General features: G+C 42.1%; 1 protein-coding gene and 1 long non-coding RNA gene across 2 annotated transcripts; both read right to left on the minus strand.

Moving 5' to 3' along the window:
* Positions 1 to 7,104: 7,104 nt before the first annotated feature.
* On the minus strand, positions 7,105 to 11,754 carry LOC123485137. The gene is made up of 4 exons (XR_006658875.1): positions 10,977 to 11,754; positions 10,760 to 10,824; positions 10,450 to 10,595; positions 7,105 to 8,157 (listed from the first exon to the last, which is right to left on the minus strand). It is a non-coding gene; the product is annotated as an uncharacterized LOC123485137 (long non-coding RNA).
* Positions 11,755 to 11,801: 47 nt separating this feature from the next.
* On the minus strand, positions 11,802 to 15,247 carry LOC123485129 (mucin-2-like). The gene is made up of 4 exons (XM_045216017.1): positions 14,117 to 15,247; positions 13,670 to 13,953; positions 12,251 to 13,584; positions 11,802 to 11,813 (listed from the first exon to the last, which is right to left on the minus strand). Exons 1-4 carry the CDS (start codon positions 15,223 to 15,225, stop codon positions 11,802 to 11,804), a joined length of 2,739 nt encoding a protein of 912 aa, XP_045071952.1. The 5' UTR covers positions 15,226 to 15,247.
* Positions 15,248 to 15,328: the final 81 nt, after the last annotated feature.

The following is a 15,328-nucleotide window of genomic DNA, read 5'->3' on the forward strand; positions in this document are numbered from 1 at the left end:
TCCTTATTTGTTTTGTTCTTTAACAGTATCTACATTTCTTAACAGTAGTCAACTCTTAGATCAATTAGTTAACTAATTCCAGGCCTATTTTAAATTAAATGTGGTTACTTAAAATCAATTCCAAAGATCAGTCAACACAATTCTCACTACTTTAATTCAGTTCCTAAAAATACAGGTATTCTTACTACAAGTATCAACTCACTTGAAAACCAGGAATCGGTTACATCAAGACTCAAAGCATTTATTTTTTTAAACATAGAATTCTAAAGTCTTCACCAGTAGTAATGTGAAAGCAAAGGTTAGCGGTTACAACACTGCTACAACTAGCAGGCAGACAGAAAATGGTATTGTTGGAAATCAGTCATAACTCCTTCAGTCAGTAGCTTAGTTATAATTTTGTAAAACTACAGTCTACCGCAATTGTAGATCTTATAAAATGTAGGAAGGTCTAAAGGAGTCCACTGAGATACAACAGTACTCTTGTTCATTCCAATACCAAATGAATTCCCCTTAAACAAACTCTTACTTCTCTATACTCATAGCTCTCAGGCTACATAGACATTCATCCTATGCCTACAAACAGTACTGCCAACGCCAAATCCCCTCTCTGGGATTCAGGATCCTTGTCACTACTTTTATTTTCACTACAAATTCATTTTTAATTGACTTACTGAAATTCAGTGGGTTGTAAATTGACTCACTGAAATTCAGTGGGTTGTCCTGTTCAGATTCGTGAATGTGGTGTGTTCCCCCTGGCAGTCATCAGTGGAGGTCTGGTCAGGTCCACGTCGTCTTTGGTCGGACAGGAATTTCCCTCACTCTTCCACGGAGAGTGCCACCGGTGTCTCCTTCGCAGACCTTCACTACCTCAACTAGCCGGTGCCACCGCACATTGACTCTGCACCGGTACCCCCCCTGTATATATAGCCTCCCTACTGATATTTTATTTTACTTCTGCTCTTTTTTTCTCAACACTTTTTTGTTGTTTTATTTTACTTTTTTATTAAAAATAAATGCACTGTTGGTTAAGGGCTGTAAGTAAGCATTTCACTGTAATGTCTGCACCTGTTGTATTCGGCGCATGTGGCCAATAAAATTTGATTTGATTTGATGCTCTCCCCAGACAGAATAACACATCCTTTTTCGTGATGCCATTAAACTCGGTCCACCCGCGTCGTACTATGCGGTAGAGCATCCCACTTCTGACACCAATCCCATCTTGAATTCCTATCTCACTCACACTCACACTCAGAAAGAAATTTTAAAAACAGTTATAACAGGAATTCCTTAGGGGGGTTTCTAAGTGCGTGTTATCTTACCCAAGCTGACCCCAGTCTTTGCTTGAAGTTATTGAAGACTGATGATATTTTGGCATTGTGAAGATAAGAATCCCAGAGTATGGTACCTCTATATCTGATAGAGAATTGACTATGTGAGGTGCGGCAGTGGAGAGGGTGAAGGTTATTGCAGTATCTTGTGTTATATAGATGGATTTCAGAATTAACCTGGAAGAATCCATTGAAGGGTTTAGTTAAGCTGTCTGGAAGGGAAATGTCCCTTAACGTAATCCAAGGGATTTCCATCAGTTTTCTCTATTTTCTTTGACAGAGAGGAACCCACATTCACAAAAAAGTTATTAAATTCATATGAAATATCATCAGGATCACTATAGGTCTTATTTCCAACGAATATTGAGTTGCGCCCATTTTTGCCCTTAGAACAGACTCAATTCGTCGGGGCATGGACTCTACAAGGTGTCCAAAGCGTTCCACAGGGATGCTGGCCCATGTTGACTCCAATCCTTCGCACAGTTGTGTCAACTTGGTGGGATGTCCTTTGGGTGGTGGACCATTCTTGATACACATGGGAAACTGTTGAGCGTTAAAAACTCTGCAGCGTTGCAGTTCTTGACACACTCAAACCGCTGAGCCTGGCACCTACTACCATACACCGTTCAAAGGCACTTACATCTTTTGTCTTTCCCAGTCACCCTCTGAATGGCACACACACACAATCCATATCTCAATTGGCCTAAAAATCATTTTTTAACCTGTCTCCTCCCCTGAATCTACACTGATTGAAGTGGATTTAACAATTGACATCAATAAGGGATCATAGCTTTCACCTGGTTAGTCTCTGTCATGGAAAGAGCAGGTTTTCCTAATGTTTTGTGCAATCAGTGTAAATATGTATGTAAATGGTGCGTATAGACATTATGGACAGTATGTGAATAGAAAATGTGTAATATAGGACAAGCCATGACTAGAATACAGTATATACTGCACAAAGTAAGTAAAACAGTATGTAAACATTCTAAATGTGACCAGTGTTCAACTCTATGTACATAGGGCAGAAGTCTTTAAGGTGTAGGGTAGAGTACCGGGTGGTAGCCGGCTAGTGACAATCTATAAGGTTCAGGGCAGGGTACTGGGCGGAGGCCGGCTAGCGGGTTTCTACTAAGCTAGCATATGGAATTGTTTTAAGATGGTCATACCAAGGATCATTTAGCTATTTGATTTAGAGTTTTAGGACCCCTGTAAGTATACCAAAAATATTTGATAAAACATTGAATTTGGCCTTAATGATATTAGCCCATAAAAACACATTGAATAAGATATTCATACATGGTAAAACAGATAGTCAAAAAATACATCAAAGAGAAGTATGTTTTGAAGTGTATGTCCTTTATCTGAGAAATGTAAGAAAGCTCAGGAAATTATAGAATTGTTTAACAAAAACAAACATATTTATCCCTTTTTTGGCACTGAAGAACTTCCATATATACTTCCATAATTGTTTTAACTTAGTACCGGGCTACCTTCAGACGAGTCTTGTGAGGCTTGTTGGCTTTCTAGAGCAAAACATGTACGTGAGAGTCTCTCTTTTCGATGGTGGGTGTCATATTAGTATGTAGACAGAAGTTGGCAGATTGGCAGTACCGACTTCAGACGAGTCTCGGGGGGAGGGGGAACAACATCGGAGAACACCATCGTGTTCGTGAGAGTCTCATCTTTCCATAGAGGGCTCATGTTAGTTTGAACCCCAAACCGTTCGGACGCTACAGACGTTTTCGTGAGAAGACCGATTTTCGGGCTGTCTCCTGGTCTGACAAACACTGCTGTAGCGCTGCCACTTTCCATTGCAGATGCGGATGGGGATTTTTATTATTATGCCTATTTGATTTCAATGGTTTCTCGGACATCGACTCTAGGGGGTTAACAGTTTGATAGCCTGGAAATAGAAGCTATATCACATATTTGAAGTAGGAGTGATACAACACAAAAGTTCAAGGGCACCTTGCTTTACACACATGTAAACCAGATGAAATATGCCCTACCAGTATGTAATGGCTAATGTAGAGGGAGAAAATGCCTTATTTATCTATCATTTTAAGATGGTTAGTCTCGTTCAGGTCTTGATTTTCCACGTTTAAACGAGTATTGGTCTCAACACACGGGGACCAGGTCTTAATGTGTTGATACAGTATATACAGTGGGGAGAACAAGTATTTGATACACTGCTGATTTTGCAGGTTTTCCTACTTACAAAGCATGTAGAGGTCTGTCATTTTTATCATAGGTACACTTCAACTGTGAGAGACGGAATCTAAAACAAAAATCCAGAAAATCACATTGTATGATTTTTAAGTAATTAATTTGCATTTTATTGCATGACAAAAAAACAATTTTAAAGCTATTACACTGCTTCCTCATCATGAAGCACAATAGGCCAATAACGTAAAAAAATCAACCACCATATTTTACAGTAGGGATGAGCTATTTTCTACATATGCATTGTTCTTTCGAAGGCCAAATCCACCATTGGTGTGCATGGCCAAAGAGCTCTATTTTCATGTCATCTGACCATAGCACCGCCTGGAGTTTGCTAAACGGCATTGGCACTTGGATTGGAAATGGTGCTTTGGTCAGATGACATGAAAATAAAGCATTTTGGCCACACACACCAGTCGAAATAAGAATGCATGAGCAGAAAATAACCCCATACCTACTGTAAAATATGATGGGGGATCTTTGATGTTATGGGGCTATTTTGTCGTGGGGCCCTTGGTAAGGTCAATGGCATCATTCACTTTTTTAAGTACCAGGACATTTTAGGCCAAAACTTCGTTGCCTCTGTATGGAGGATGAAAATTGGCCGCAAGTGGATCTTCCAGCAATACAATAACCCCAAGCATGCACACCCTTAATCCACAAAAAAATGCTTAATTGACCACAAAATCAACATTTTGCAATGGCCATCTCAGTCTCCGGACTTGAACCCCATTGAAAACCTGTTGTTTGAAATGAAGAGGGCATGCAGTCCACAAGCGCAGTCGAGGGATATCAAGGATCCGGAAATATTCTGCATGGAGGAATGGTCTTAAGATCCCTCCCAATGTATTCTGCAAATTTCCTTTTTTTTTTTGAAAAATACTCAGTGGTTATCCTCGATAGGGGAGGGTTTCAGGAGTATTGAAAACACGGGATCCAATAATTTCGACCCCTATCTTTTAAAGATTATTTTTATTACTTGTTAAACAGAATCTTGTCCTCTGAGCAATTGTATTAGTATAAAATATTATATATTTTTTAACAAAATTGAGCAAAAAGGAAAGTATTCAGACCCCTTCACTTTTTACACATTTTGTTACGTTACAGCCTTATTCTAAAATGAATTAAAACGTTTTTTCCCCCCCTAATCAATCTACACACAATACCCCATAATGACAAAGGAAAAACAGGTTTGTAGATTTCTTTGCAAAAAATAAATAAAATAAACAGAAATATGACATTTACCTAAGTATTCAGACCCTTTACTCAATACTTTGTTGAAGCACCTTTGGCAGTGATTACAGCCTCGAGTCTTTTTGGGTATAACACTACAAGCTTGCCACACCTGTATTTGGGGAGTTTCTCCCATTCTTCTCTGCAGATCTTCTCAAGCTCTGACAGGTTGGATGGGGAGCTTCGCTGCACAGCTATTTTCAGGTCTCTCCAGAGATGTTAGATCGGGTTCAAATCCGGGCTCTGGCTGGGCCACTCAAGCACATTCAGAGACTTGTCCCGAAGCAACTCCTGCATTGTCTTTGCTGTGTACTTAGGGTTGTTGTCATGTTGGAATATTTTCTCATAGTCTGAGAGTCTTTAGATGCCTTTATGGCAAACAACAAGCGGGCTATCATGTGCCTTTTACTGAGGAGTGGCTTCTGTCTGGCCACTCTACCATAAAGGCCTGATTGGTGGAGTGCTGCAAAGATGGTTGTCCTTCTGGAAGGTTCTCCCATCTCCACAGAGGAACTCTGGAGCTTTGTCAGAGTGACCATCAGGTTTTTGGTCACCTCCCTGACCAAGGCCCTTTTCCCACGATTGCTCAGTTTGTCCGGGCAGCCAGCTCTAGGAAGAGTCTTGGTGGTTCCAAACTCCTTCCATTTAAGGATGATGGAGGCCACTGTGTTCTTGGGGAACTTCAATGCTGCAGAATTGTTTTGGTACCCTTCCCCAGATCTTTGCCTCGACACAATCCTGTCTCGGAGTTCTACAGACAATTCCTTCGACCTCATGGCTTGGTTTTTGCTCTGACATGCACTGTCAACTGTGGGACCTTATATAGACAGGTGTGTGCCTTTACAAATCATGTCCAAGCAATTGAATTGACCACAGGTGGACTCCAATCAAGTTGTAGAAACATCTCAAGGATAATCAATGGAAACAGGATGCACCTGAGCTCAAACAGTTCTAAAATCCTGTTTTCGCTTTGTCATTATGGGGTATTGTATGTAGATTGATGAGGAGTTTTATTTATCTAATTCATTTTAGAATAAGGCTGTAATGTAACAAAATGTGGAAAAAGTGAAGCGGTCTGAGTACTTTCCGAATTTACTGTATGTCTGTTACTCAACTAAATTATATTCAAAATAAATTCAAAAACATTATTCACGGTAAAAAGTTAATTGCTTTGCCACATTTTTGCAATATTACTTTTGTGCCTTGTTGCAAACAGGATGCATGTTTTGAAATATTTGTATTCTGTATAGGTTCCTTCTTTCCACTCTGTCAATTAGGTTAGTGTTGTGGAAAAACTACAATGTTGTTGATACATCCTCAGTTTTCTCCTATCACAACCATTTAACTCCGTAAATGCTTTATTGTCAACATTGGCCTCATGGTGAAATCCCTGAGCAGTTTCCTTCCTCTCTGGCAACTGAGTTAGGAAGGACGCCTGTATCTTTGTAGTGACTGATATACCATCCAAAGTGTAATTAACAACTTCACCATACAGTTTTTTTCTTACAGCATACATTATATATATATTTTTTCATACTAGCCCCCCGTGGGAATCGAACCCACAACCCTGGCGTTGCAAACGCCATGCTCTACCAACTGAGCTACATCCCTGCCGGCCATTCCCTCCCCTACCTGGACGACGCTGGGCCAATTGTGCGCCGCCCCATGGGGTCTCCCGGTCGCAGCTGGCTACGACAGAGCCTGGATTCGAACCAGGATCTCTAGTGGCACAGCTAGCACTGCGATGCAGTGCCTTAGACCACTGCACCACTCGGGTGAGGTGGGGGGGCAAAAATGGCAAAAAAGACAGTTAAAAAATGTATCATGAGGTATAAGGTTTTGAAGTGACTGTCCTATATCTAGGATATATAAGAAAGCGCAGCGAATATATTTGTTTTTTGGACACATATTTAACCCCTTATTTTTGTTGGCACAAAACTACCTCCATACTTCCATTTGTTTGTATGTGTTACCTTCAGACTAGTCCTGTGACACTTGTGGGGATCGTAGAGCAAAACTGAGAACTTACTTAGATTGATGCACGGGTGCGTCAATAGACTCTTAAGGATTTTAAACACTATTATTGCAAACAGAGTGAGTCCATGCAATTTATTATGTGACTTGTTAAGGACATTTTTACTCTTGAATTTATTTAGGCTTGCCATAACAAAGGGGTTGAATACTTATTGACTCAAGACATTTCAGCTTTTCATTTATTATTAATTTGTAAAAATGCCTAAAAACATTATTCCTCTTTGACATTGTGTGTAGGCCAGTGACACAAAATCTCAATTTAACCCATTTTAAATTCAGGCTGTAACACAACAACAGTGGAAAAAGTCAAGGGGTGTGAATTTCTGAAGGCACTGTATGATATCAGTTGTGAGATTTGGTGACTGATACTTCCTCCAGCCAACATTTTGTTTGTCCGACATTTCAGAAATGAACAATTGTCTTTTCAAGGTAGAGATTTACAGTCTGTTGAACATTTTCAATTTTATGGCACTCAATATCTCAGATGAGTACCGTTTGTATAATATATTATGTAGACTACAACAACATTGATAAGATCAATTTGTGTTTATTTAAGTTTTATTACAATAGATCTACTATCTAAAGTGTATTTGTCAATACATGTTTATTGGTATGTGGTTTTCTATGGCATTATCTATTCAAGGGTTTTCAAAGTAATTTCCAAAGGTTGCAATGTATGCCTAGAGTTGGATTACAATTAGGAAGAAAATATATATTACAGAATAGACAATTAGGTTTCCAAAATAATTTATAATTTAATTAGTTAATTTCATAATTTACTAATTTATTTATATTATATTACATTATTCATAAGATATTGTGATATACTAAAACAACATATACATATTAAATAGCAAAACATCACACATTTACTTTAATTTACACAATAATCCAGTTTCTGGCATTAGCAGAATCAGCTTCATTACATTACCATCATTATTTTGTGAATTATTTTCTATTGAGTTACATTTTATTAAATTAAATTAGACAAACAGTTTTATACATAATCATTATGATAAGCAATTACTTTAACTAAGATAGTATTAGTCATTTCTTAACATCTCTTAATCTTAATAGCTGAAGATATATATGCCTTTATTTTGGAATATGTTATACTTAATTGGTTTAATTGAGTCCTAGAGTTATTCTGTTAAGAAGAAATAGATCAGCATTAGAGCAAGTAGTAAAGTGACCACTTCTTGAGGTCTGTTTCTTGCCATAGTGCTGCTGCTGGTGGTTGCAGCACCTGTAGTTTGTGTGGCTGCTGCTGTCGTCACCATTTTGGTGGTTGCAGTAGTCGTAGTAGTAGTAGTAGTAGTAGTCGTGGAATTCTGGAGTTCTGTTTAAAAAAAGATCAGATTTGGACAATTTAAAAGACTCTGCCAAGCCTTCCCCAAAGTCTATCCTCTTCCAAAAATATAACGATGCCAGCTGTAGGCAACCTGAGCAAAGTCATGATTCAGCCAAATCAGGGAAGGGCAGCAGCCTCCCTTTAATATATATATATATACACACACACACACACACACAACATGAGCAGATTAACTTGGTCAAAACATTTCTTTATTAAAGACTGTCAGAAAGAATGTCGGTACTTGTTGATCCAAATCCAGAAATGAGTTAGTCACTCAGCTTTATGCTGACAAATATACACTACATATACAAAAGTATGTGGACACCACTTCAAATGAGTTGATTCAGCTACTTCAGACACACCCATTGCTGACAAGTGTATAAAATCAAGCACACAGCCATGCAATCTCTATAGACAAACATTGGAAGTAGAATGGCCTTACTGAAGAGCTCAGTGACTTTCAACGTAGCACTGTCATAGGATGCCACCTTTCCAACAAGTCAGTTCGTCAAATTTCTGCCCTGCTAGAGCTACCCCAGTCAACTGTAACTGCTGTTATTGTAAAGTGGAAAAACGTCTAGGAGCAACAACGGCTCAGCCACGAAGTGGTAGGCTACACAAGCTCACAGAATGGGACCCCGAGTGCTGAAGCGCATAATGCGTAAAAATCGCCTGTAAAACGAACTACCCAGTTCCAAACTGCCTCTGGAAGTAACGTCAGCACAATAACTGTTCATCAGGAGCTTTATGAAATAGGTTTCCATTGCCGAGCAGCCGACACAAGCATAAGATCACCATGTCCTCTGTAGCTCAATTGGTAGAGCATGGCGCTTGTAACGCCAGGGTAGTGGATTCGATCCCTGGGACCACCCATATGTAAAAAAATTTATGCACACATGACTGTAAGTCGCTTTGGATAAAAGCGTCTGCTAAATGGCATATTATTTATTATTATGTGTAATGCCAAGTGTCGGCTGGAGTGGTGTAAAGCTCGCTGCCATTGGACTCCGGAGCAGAGGAAATGCGTTTTCTGGAGTGATAAATCACGCTTCACCATCTGGCAGTCCGACGGGCAAATCTGGGTTTGGCGGATGCCAGGAGAACGCTACCTGCCCCAATGCGTAGTGCCAACTGTAAAGTTTGGTGGAGCAGGAATAATGGTCTGGGGCTGTTTTTCATTGCTCGGGCTAGGCCTTGGTTCCAGTGAATGGAAATCTTAACACTACAGTATACAATGACATTCTAGACAATTCTGTGCTTCCAACTTTGTGGCAACAGTTTGGGGAAGGCCCTTTCCTGTTTCAGCATGACAATACCCCAGTGCACAAAGCGAGGTCGATACAGAAATGGTTTGTCGAGATCGGTGCGGAAAAACTTGATTGGCATACACAGATCCCTGACCTCAACCCCATCGAATCCCTTTGGGATGAATTGGAACGCCGACTGCTAGCCAGGCCTAATCACCAAACATCAGTGCCCGACCTCACTAATGCTCTTGTGACTGAATGGAAGCAAGTCCCCACATATTCCAACATCTAGTGGAAAGCCTTCCCAGAAGAGTGGAGGCTGTTATAGCAGCAAAGGGGGGACCAACTCCATATTAACGCCCATGATTTTGGAATGACATATTCGATGAGCAGGTGTCCACATACTTTTGGTGATTTTGTGTATAAATATATATATTTAGGAATTCAATCGGTGTCTCAACTTACTGTTGAGCGTTAGAATAATAGAATACAAAAGGTGTAAAAAATGAGTAGAAATTCATGAATTGAGTCATACAATTGTAAAAGGATGTCTGCCCCATCGCAAAATGTGTAGAATTGCAGCAAACTTGCTTTAAAATGGCAACATTTTCTCTGCGCCCCATGGCAAATGTGAGATGTGGGTACGAAGACCCACGAACCACTGCAGCCCCTCATGATGAGTTCCGTTTTTTGTGGCCCACACCTCCATCAAAGTTGCCCATCCCTGATCCAAATAATCAGTGATGCAAAACCAGAGCACCAGAATCATCTTTGCTCATATCCACAGGTAAAGATAGTCTTATAAGAGACTACCATGATTGAAATAGTTTCAAAATAAAAAATAAAGACCTTTAACTGAGGTACAATATTTCAAGTATGATGTAATTTGGTCACAACTGATGAAACCAGAGCTGGTAATTCAGCTGTGGGCATAAACAACAACAACAACAACAACATGGTGACACAGAGGGAAATATTGTGTGTGTAATATATGAATCTTCATACATATTATGTTAAGATTAATCCTTACCCGCTTTGATACTGCTAGTAATAACATCTAAGAAGACTGTGGACGTGTTGATGGATGTCTTGAGGGATTCCTCTATATTTGTAAAGTGAGGGACCACTGACTGATTTGTGAAGATCAACTTGGTTGTCACACCTACAGAACCAGACCTAAAAATCAAAGAAATAGAATGAATGTGAAATGTGATAAAAGTTAATATTATTGTTTGTAGTAGTATTAGTATTATTAAAGAATGGTAAACATGTGAATAACACACTTTTTCTACCTGCAAGTAAGTTGTGGAAATGTGGACCAAAATGTAAACTTAACATACCAGAAACTGATGATGATGCATCTGAGGAAGATTACAGGATATACGTTTTTGTATCCTCGATTTAACTGTAGAAAGATATCAGAGCACATAATGAGAATTTAACGGACAAACAAAATGTGTACTAGGTACTAATAACTCTCAAGCAATATTTTTTTCATTTCTTTTCTTCTAAATGTCCATTTCAATATTTCTATCAATGTTAATGATAAACGTTTACCTCAGTTGTGACATTTAAAGCCAAAGTAAAGTAATCCTGGGACTGTGGATTTTTGTAGGTTTCCAAAAATGGTCGATTCATCCGGAACTGTAGAATAAGTACACCTTCATTTGACTTTGGCGGGTCAGTGGATGCGGTGGTTGGGGCAACAGTAGTTGTTGGAGCAAGAGTTGTTGTTGTCTTAGCAGCTGTAGTTTTAGTTAGTGCAGCTGTGATAGTGGTCGGTGAAGCTGTGGTTGTTGTGGGAAAGGCTGTGGTAGTTGTGGCGGCAACTGTGGTCATTGTGATGGCGGTTGTGGTGGTAGAAGCAGCAGCTGTGGTTGTTGATGGTGAAGCTGTGGTTGTTGTGGGAGCAGCTGTGGTTGTTGTAGCAGAACCTGGTGCTGTCGCTGTAGCTGTGGTAGTTATAGGGGCAACTGTGGTTGTTGTGGGAGTAGCTGTGGTTGCTGTAGGTGGAGCTGTGGTTGTCGTTGGTGCAGCTGTGGTTGTTGTTAGTGCAGCTGTGATGGTAGTAGCCCCAGGTGTGGTGGTAGTTACAGCAGCTGTTGTTCTTGTGGCAAAACCTGATGTTGTGGTGGCAGTTGTAGTGGGAGCAACTATTGTTATTGTAGCAGCAGCTGTAGTTGTTGTGGGGGCAGCTATAGTTGTTGAGTGAGCCGCTGTTGTTGTGGGAGCCACTGATTTTGTAACAGAATCTGTAGTTGTAGTTGCTGCTGTAATTGTGGATGCAGCAGTGGTTAAGGTGGGATAAGCTGTGGTTGTAATGGGAGTAGCTGGAGTTGTTGTGGGGGAGGACCGTGGTTGTTGAAGACACAGCTATAGATGTCATTGCTGCTGCTGAGGTTTTGTGGGAGCAGCAGTGGTGGTTGTGGGAGAAGCTGTGGTTGCTGTGGCTGAATCTCTGGTTGTTGTGGAGGTGGCTTTGGTGGTTGTTGCAGCAACTGTCGTTGTCGATGGTGGAGCTGTGGTTGTAGTGGGAGCCGCTGTGGTTGACGTTGGTACTGCTGTGGTTGTTGAAACAGCAGCTGTGGTTGTTGTGGGAGCAGCTGTAGTTGTTGTGGGGGTGGCTGTTGTTGTCATAGCATCAGCTGGGGATGTTGTTAGTGTAGTTGTTTTTGTTGATGTGGGAACAGCTGTGGTTGCTGTTGGTGCAGTTGTGGTTGTCGTTGGTGCAGTTTTGGTTGTTGTGGGTGCAGCTGTGGTTGTTGTGGGTGCAGCTGTGGTTGTTGTTGCGAAGCTGTGGTTGTTGTGCTTAGGTTTTTGGTTGTTGTTGCTGCAGCTGTTGGTGTTGTGGGAGCAGCTGTGGTTGTAGCTGTGGTTGTTGTGGGAGAAGTTGTGGTTGTTTTGGGACCAGGAGTGGTTTTTGTAAGGGAAGCTGTTGTGGGAGCTGGTGTAGTTGTGGGAGCGATTGTGGTTGTTGTGGGTGAATCTGTGATTGTTGTTAGAGCAGCCGTGGTTGTTTTGGGCAGTACTTCTGCTTTTGTTGCCGAAACGGTTCTTGTTGTAGCAGCAGCTGTGGTTGTTGTGGGAGTAGCTGTGGTTGTTGTGGGAGAAACTTTTGCTGTTGGTGCAGCTGTTGTTGTTGTTGTGGGAAAAGCTGTGGTTGTTGTGGGTGTAGCTGTGGTTGTTGTGGGTGTAGCTGTGGTTGTTGTGAGAAAAGCTGTTGTTGTTGTGGGAGCAGCTATGGTTGTTGTGGAAGAAGGTGTGGTTGTTGTGGGTGTAGCTGTTGTTGGAGCCACAGCTGTACTTGTTGACACCGCAGCTGTAGATGTTATTGGTGTTGCAGTGATTGTCGTTGGTGCAGATGTGGTTGTTAGAGGAGCAGCTGTGTTTGTTGTGGGAGCAGTTTTGGTTGTTGTGGGCAGGGTTTTGGGTGTTGTTGCAGCAGCTGCTGTTGTTGTAGCAGCAGCTGTGGTTGTGGTGGGAGAAGCTCTGGTTGTTGTTGGTGCAGCTCTGGTTGTTGTGGGCGCAGCTGTGGTTGTTTTGGAGGAAGCTGTGGTTGTTGTATCACCAGCAGTAGACATCATTGGTTCTGCTGTGGTTGTTGTGGGAACAGCTGTTGTTGCAAGGGATGCTGTTGTGGTTGTGGGAGAATCTGTGGTTGTTGTGGGAGAATCTGTGGTTGTTGTGGGAGAATCTGTGGTTGTTGTGGTTGAATCTGTGGTTGTTGTGGGTGCAGCTGTGGTCGTTTTGCTTCCAGCTGTGGTTGTTGTAAAGGAATTTGTATTGGTTGTGGGAACTACTGTAGTTTTGGGAGCAGATACTGTTGTTGTGGGTGAATTTGTGATGGTTGTTTGAGCAGAGGTGGTTGTTGTGCGCAGGGCTTTTGTTGTTGTAGCAGCTTTTGTTGTTGTAGCAGCAGCTGTGGTTGTTGTGGGAGAATCTGTGGTTGTTGTGGGAGAATCTGTGGTTGTTGAAGGACAATATATGGTTGTTGTGGGTGCAGCTGTGGTCGTTTTGCTACCAGCTGTGGTTGTTGTAAGGGAAGCTGTTGTGGTTGTGGGAACTGCTGTAGTTGTGGGAGCAGATACGGTTGTTGTTGGTGAATCTGTGATTGTTGTTTGAGCAGCTTTGGTTGTTGTGGGCAGAGTTGTGGTTGTTGTAGCAGCTTTTGTTGTTGTTACAGCAGCTGTGGTTGTTGTGGGATAAGTTGTTGTTGTTTTGGGAGCAGCAGTGGTTGTTGTGGACAAAACTGTGGTTGTTGAGGCAGCAGCTGTGGTTGTTATGGTAGTATCTGGAGTTGTTGTGAGGAGGACTGTGGTTGTTGAAACCACAGCTGTAGATGTCATTGGTGATGCTGTGGTTTTTGTGGGAGCAGCATTGGTTGTTGTGGCTGAAACTCTGGTTGTTGTGGGGATGACTTTGGTGGTTTTTGCAGCAACTGTCGTTGTCGATGGTGAAGCTGTGATTGTAGTGGGAGTTGCTGTTGTAGGAGCCACTGTTGTTGTAAAAGGTGCTGTAGTTGTCGTTGGTGCAGCTGTGGTTGTTGTGGGAGAAGCTGTTGTTGTTGTGAGAGCAGCTGTGGTTGTTGTTTGATCGGCTATGGTTGTTGTGGGAGAAGCTGTGGTTGTTGTGAGTGAATCTGTGATTGTTGTTGGAGCGGCTGCGGCTGTAGTGGGCATGGCTTTGGTTGTTGTTGCCCCATCTTTTGTTGTTGTAGCAACAGCTGTGCTTTTGTGGGAGAAGCTGTGGCTGTTGTGGGTGCAGCTGTGGTTGTTGTAGCCCCAGCAGTAGACATCACTGGTGCTGATGTGATCATTGTGGGACCAGATGTGGTTGTTGTCAGGGAAGCTGTTGTGGTTGTGCTTATGGCTTTGGTTGTTGTTGTCAAAGGTTTTGTTGTTGTAGCAGCAGCTGGTTTTGTTGTGGGAGCAGCTGTGGTTGTAGCTGTCGTTGTTGTGGGAGAAGTTGTGGTTGTTTTGGGACCAGGAGTGGTGGTTGTTAGGGAAGCTGATGTGGGAGCTGGTGTAGTTGTGGGAGCGATTGTGGTTGTTATGGGTGAATCTGTAATTGTTTTTGGAGCAGCTGTGGTTGTTTTGGGAGTAGCTGTGGTTGTTGTGGGAGCAGCTGTGGTTGTTGTGGGAAAAGCTGTTGTTGTTGTGGGAGCAGCTGTGGATGTTGTGGAAGAAGCTGTGGTTGTTGTTGGTGTAGCTGTGGTTGTTGTGGGAAAAGCTGCTGTTGTTGTGGGAGCAGCTCTTGTTGTTGTGGAAGAAGCTGTGGTTGTTGTGAGTGTAGCTGTGGTTGTTGTTGCCACAGCTGTACTTGTTGATGCCGCAGCTGTAGATGTTATTGGTGTAGCTGTGGTTGTCGTTGGTGCATATGTGGTTGTTGTGGGAGCAGCTGTGTTTGTTGTGGGAGCAGCTGTGGTTGTTGTGGGCAGGGTTTTGGGTGTTGTTGCAGCAGATATTGTTGTTGTAGCAGTAGCTGTGGTTGTGGTGGGATCAGCTCTGGTTGTTGTGGATGCAGCTGTGGTCGTTTTGCTACCAGCTGTGGTTGTTGTAAGGGAAGCTGTTGTGGTTGTGAGAACTGCTGTAGTTGTGGGAGCAGATACGGTTGTTGTGTGTGAATCTGTGATTGTTGTTGGAACAGCTGTGGTTGTTGTGGGCAGGGCTTTGGTTGTTGTAGCAGCAGCTGTGGTTGTTGTGGGGGAAGCTGTGGTTGTACTGGGAGCTGCTGTGGTTGACATTGGTACTGCTGTGGTTGTTGAAGCAGCAGCTGTGGTTGTTGTGGGGGTGGCTGTTCTTGTCATAGCAGCTGCTGGGGATGTTGTTATTGCAGTTGTGGTTGTTGTGGGAACAGCTGTGTTTGTTGTGGGAGCAGCAGTGGTTGTTGGGGGCAGGGTTTTGGGTGTT

This window comes from Coregonus clupeaformis, unplaced genomic scaffold, assembly GCF_020615455.1.
Source record: "Coregonus clupeaformis isolate EN_2021a unplaced genomic scaffold, ASM2061545v1 scaf0579, whole genome shotgun sequence".
Taxonomy (NCBI): Eukaryota; Metazoa; Chordata; class Actinopteri; order Salmoniformes; family Salmonidae; genus Coregonus; species Coregonus clupeaformis.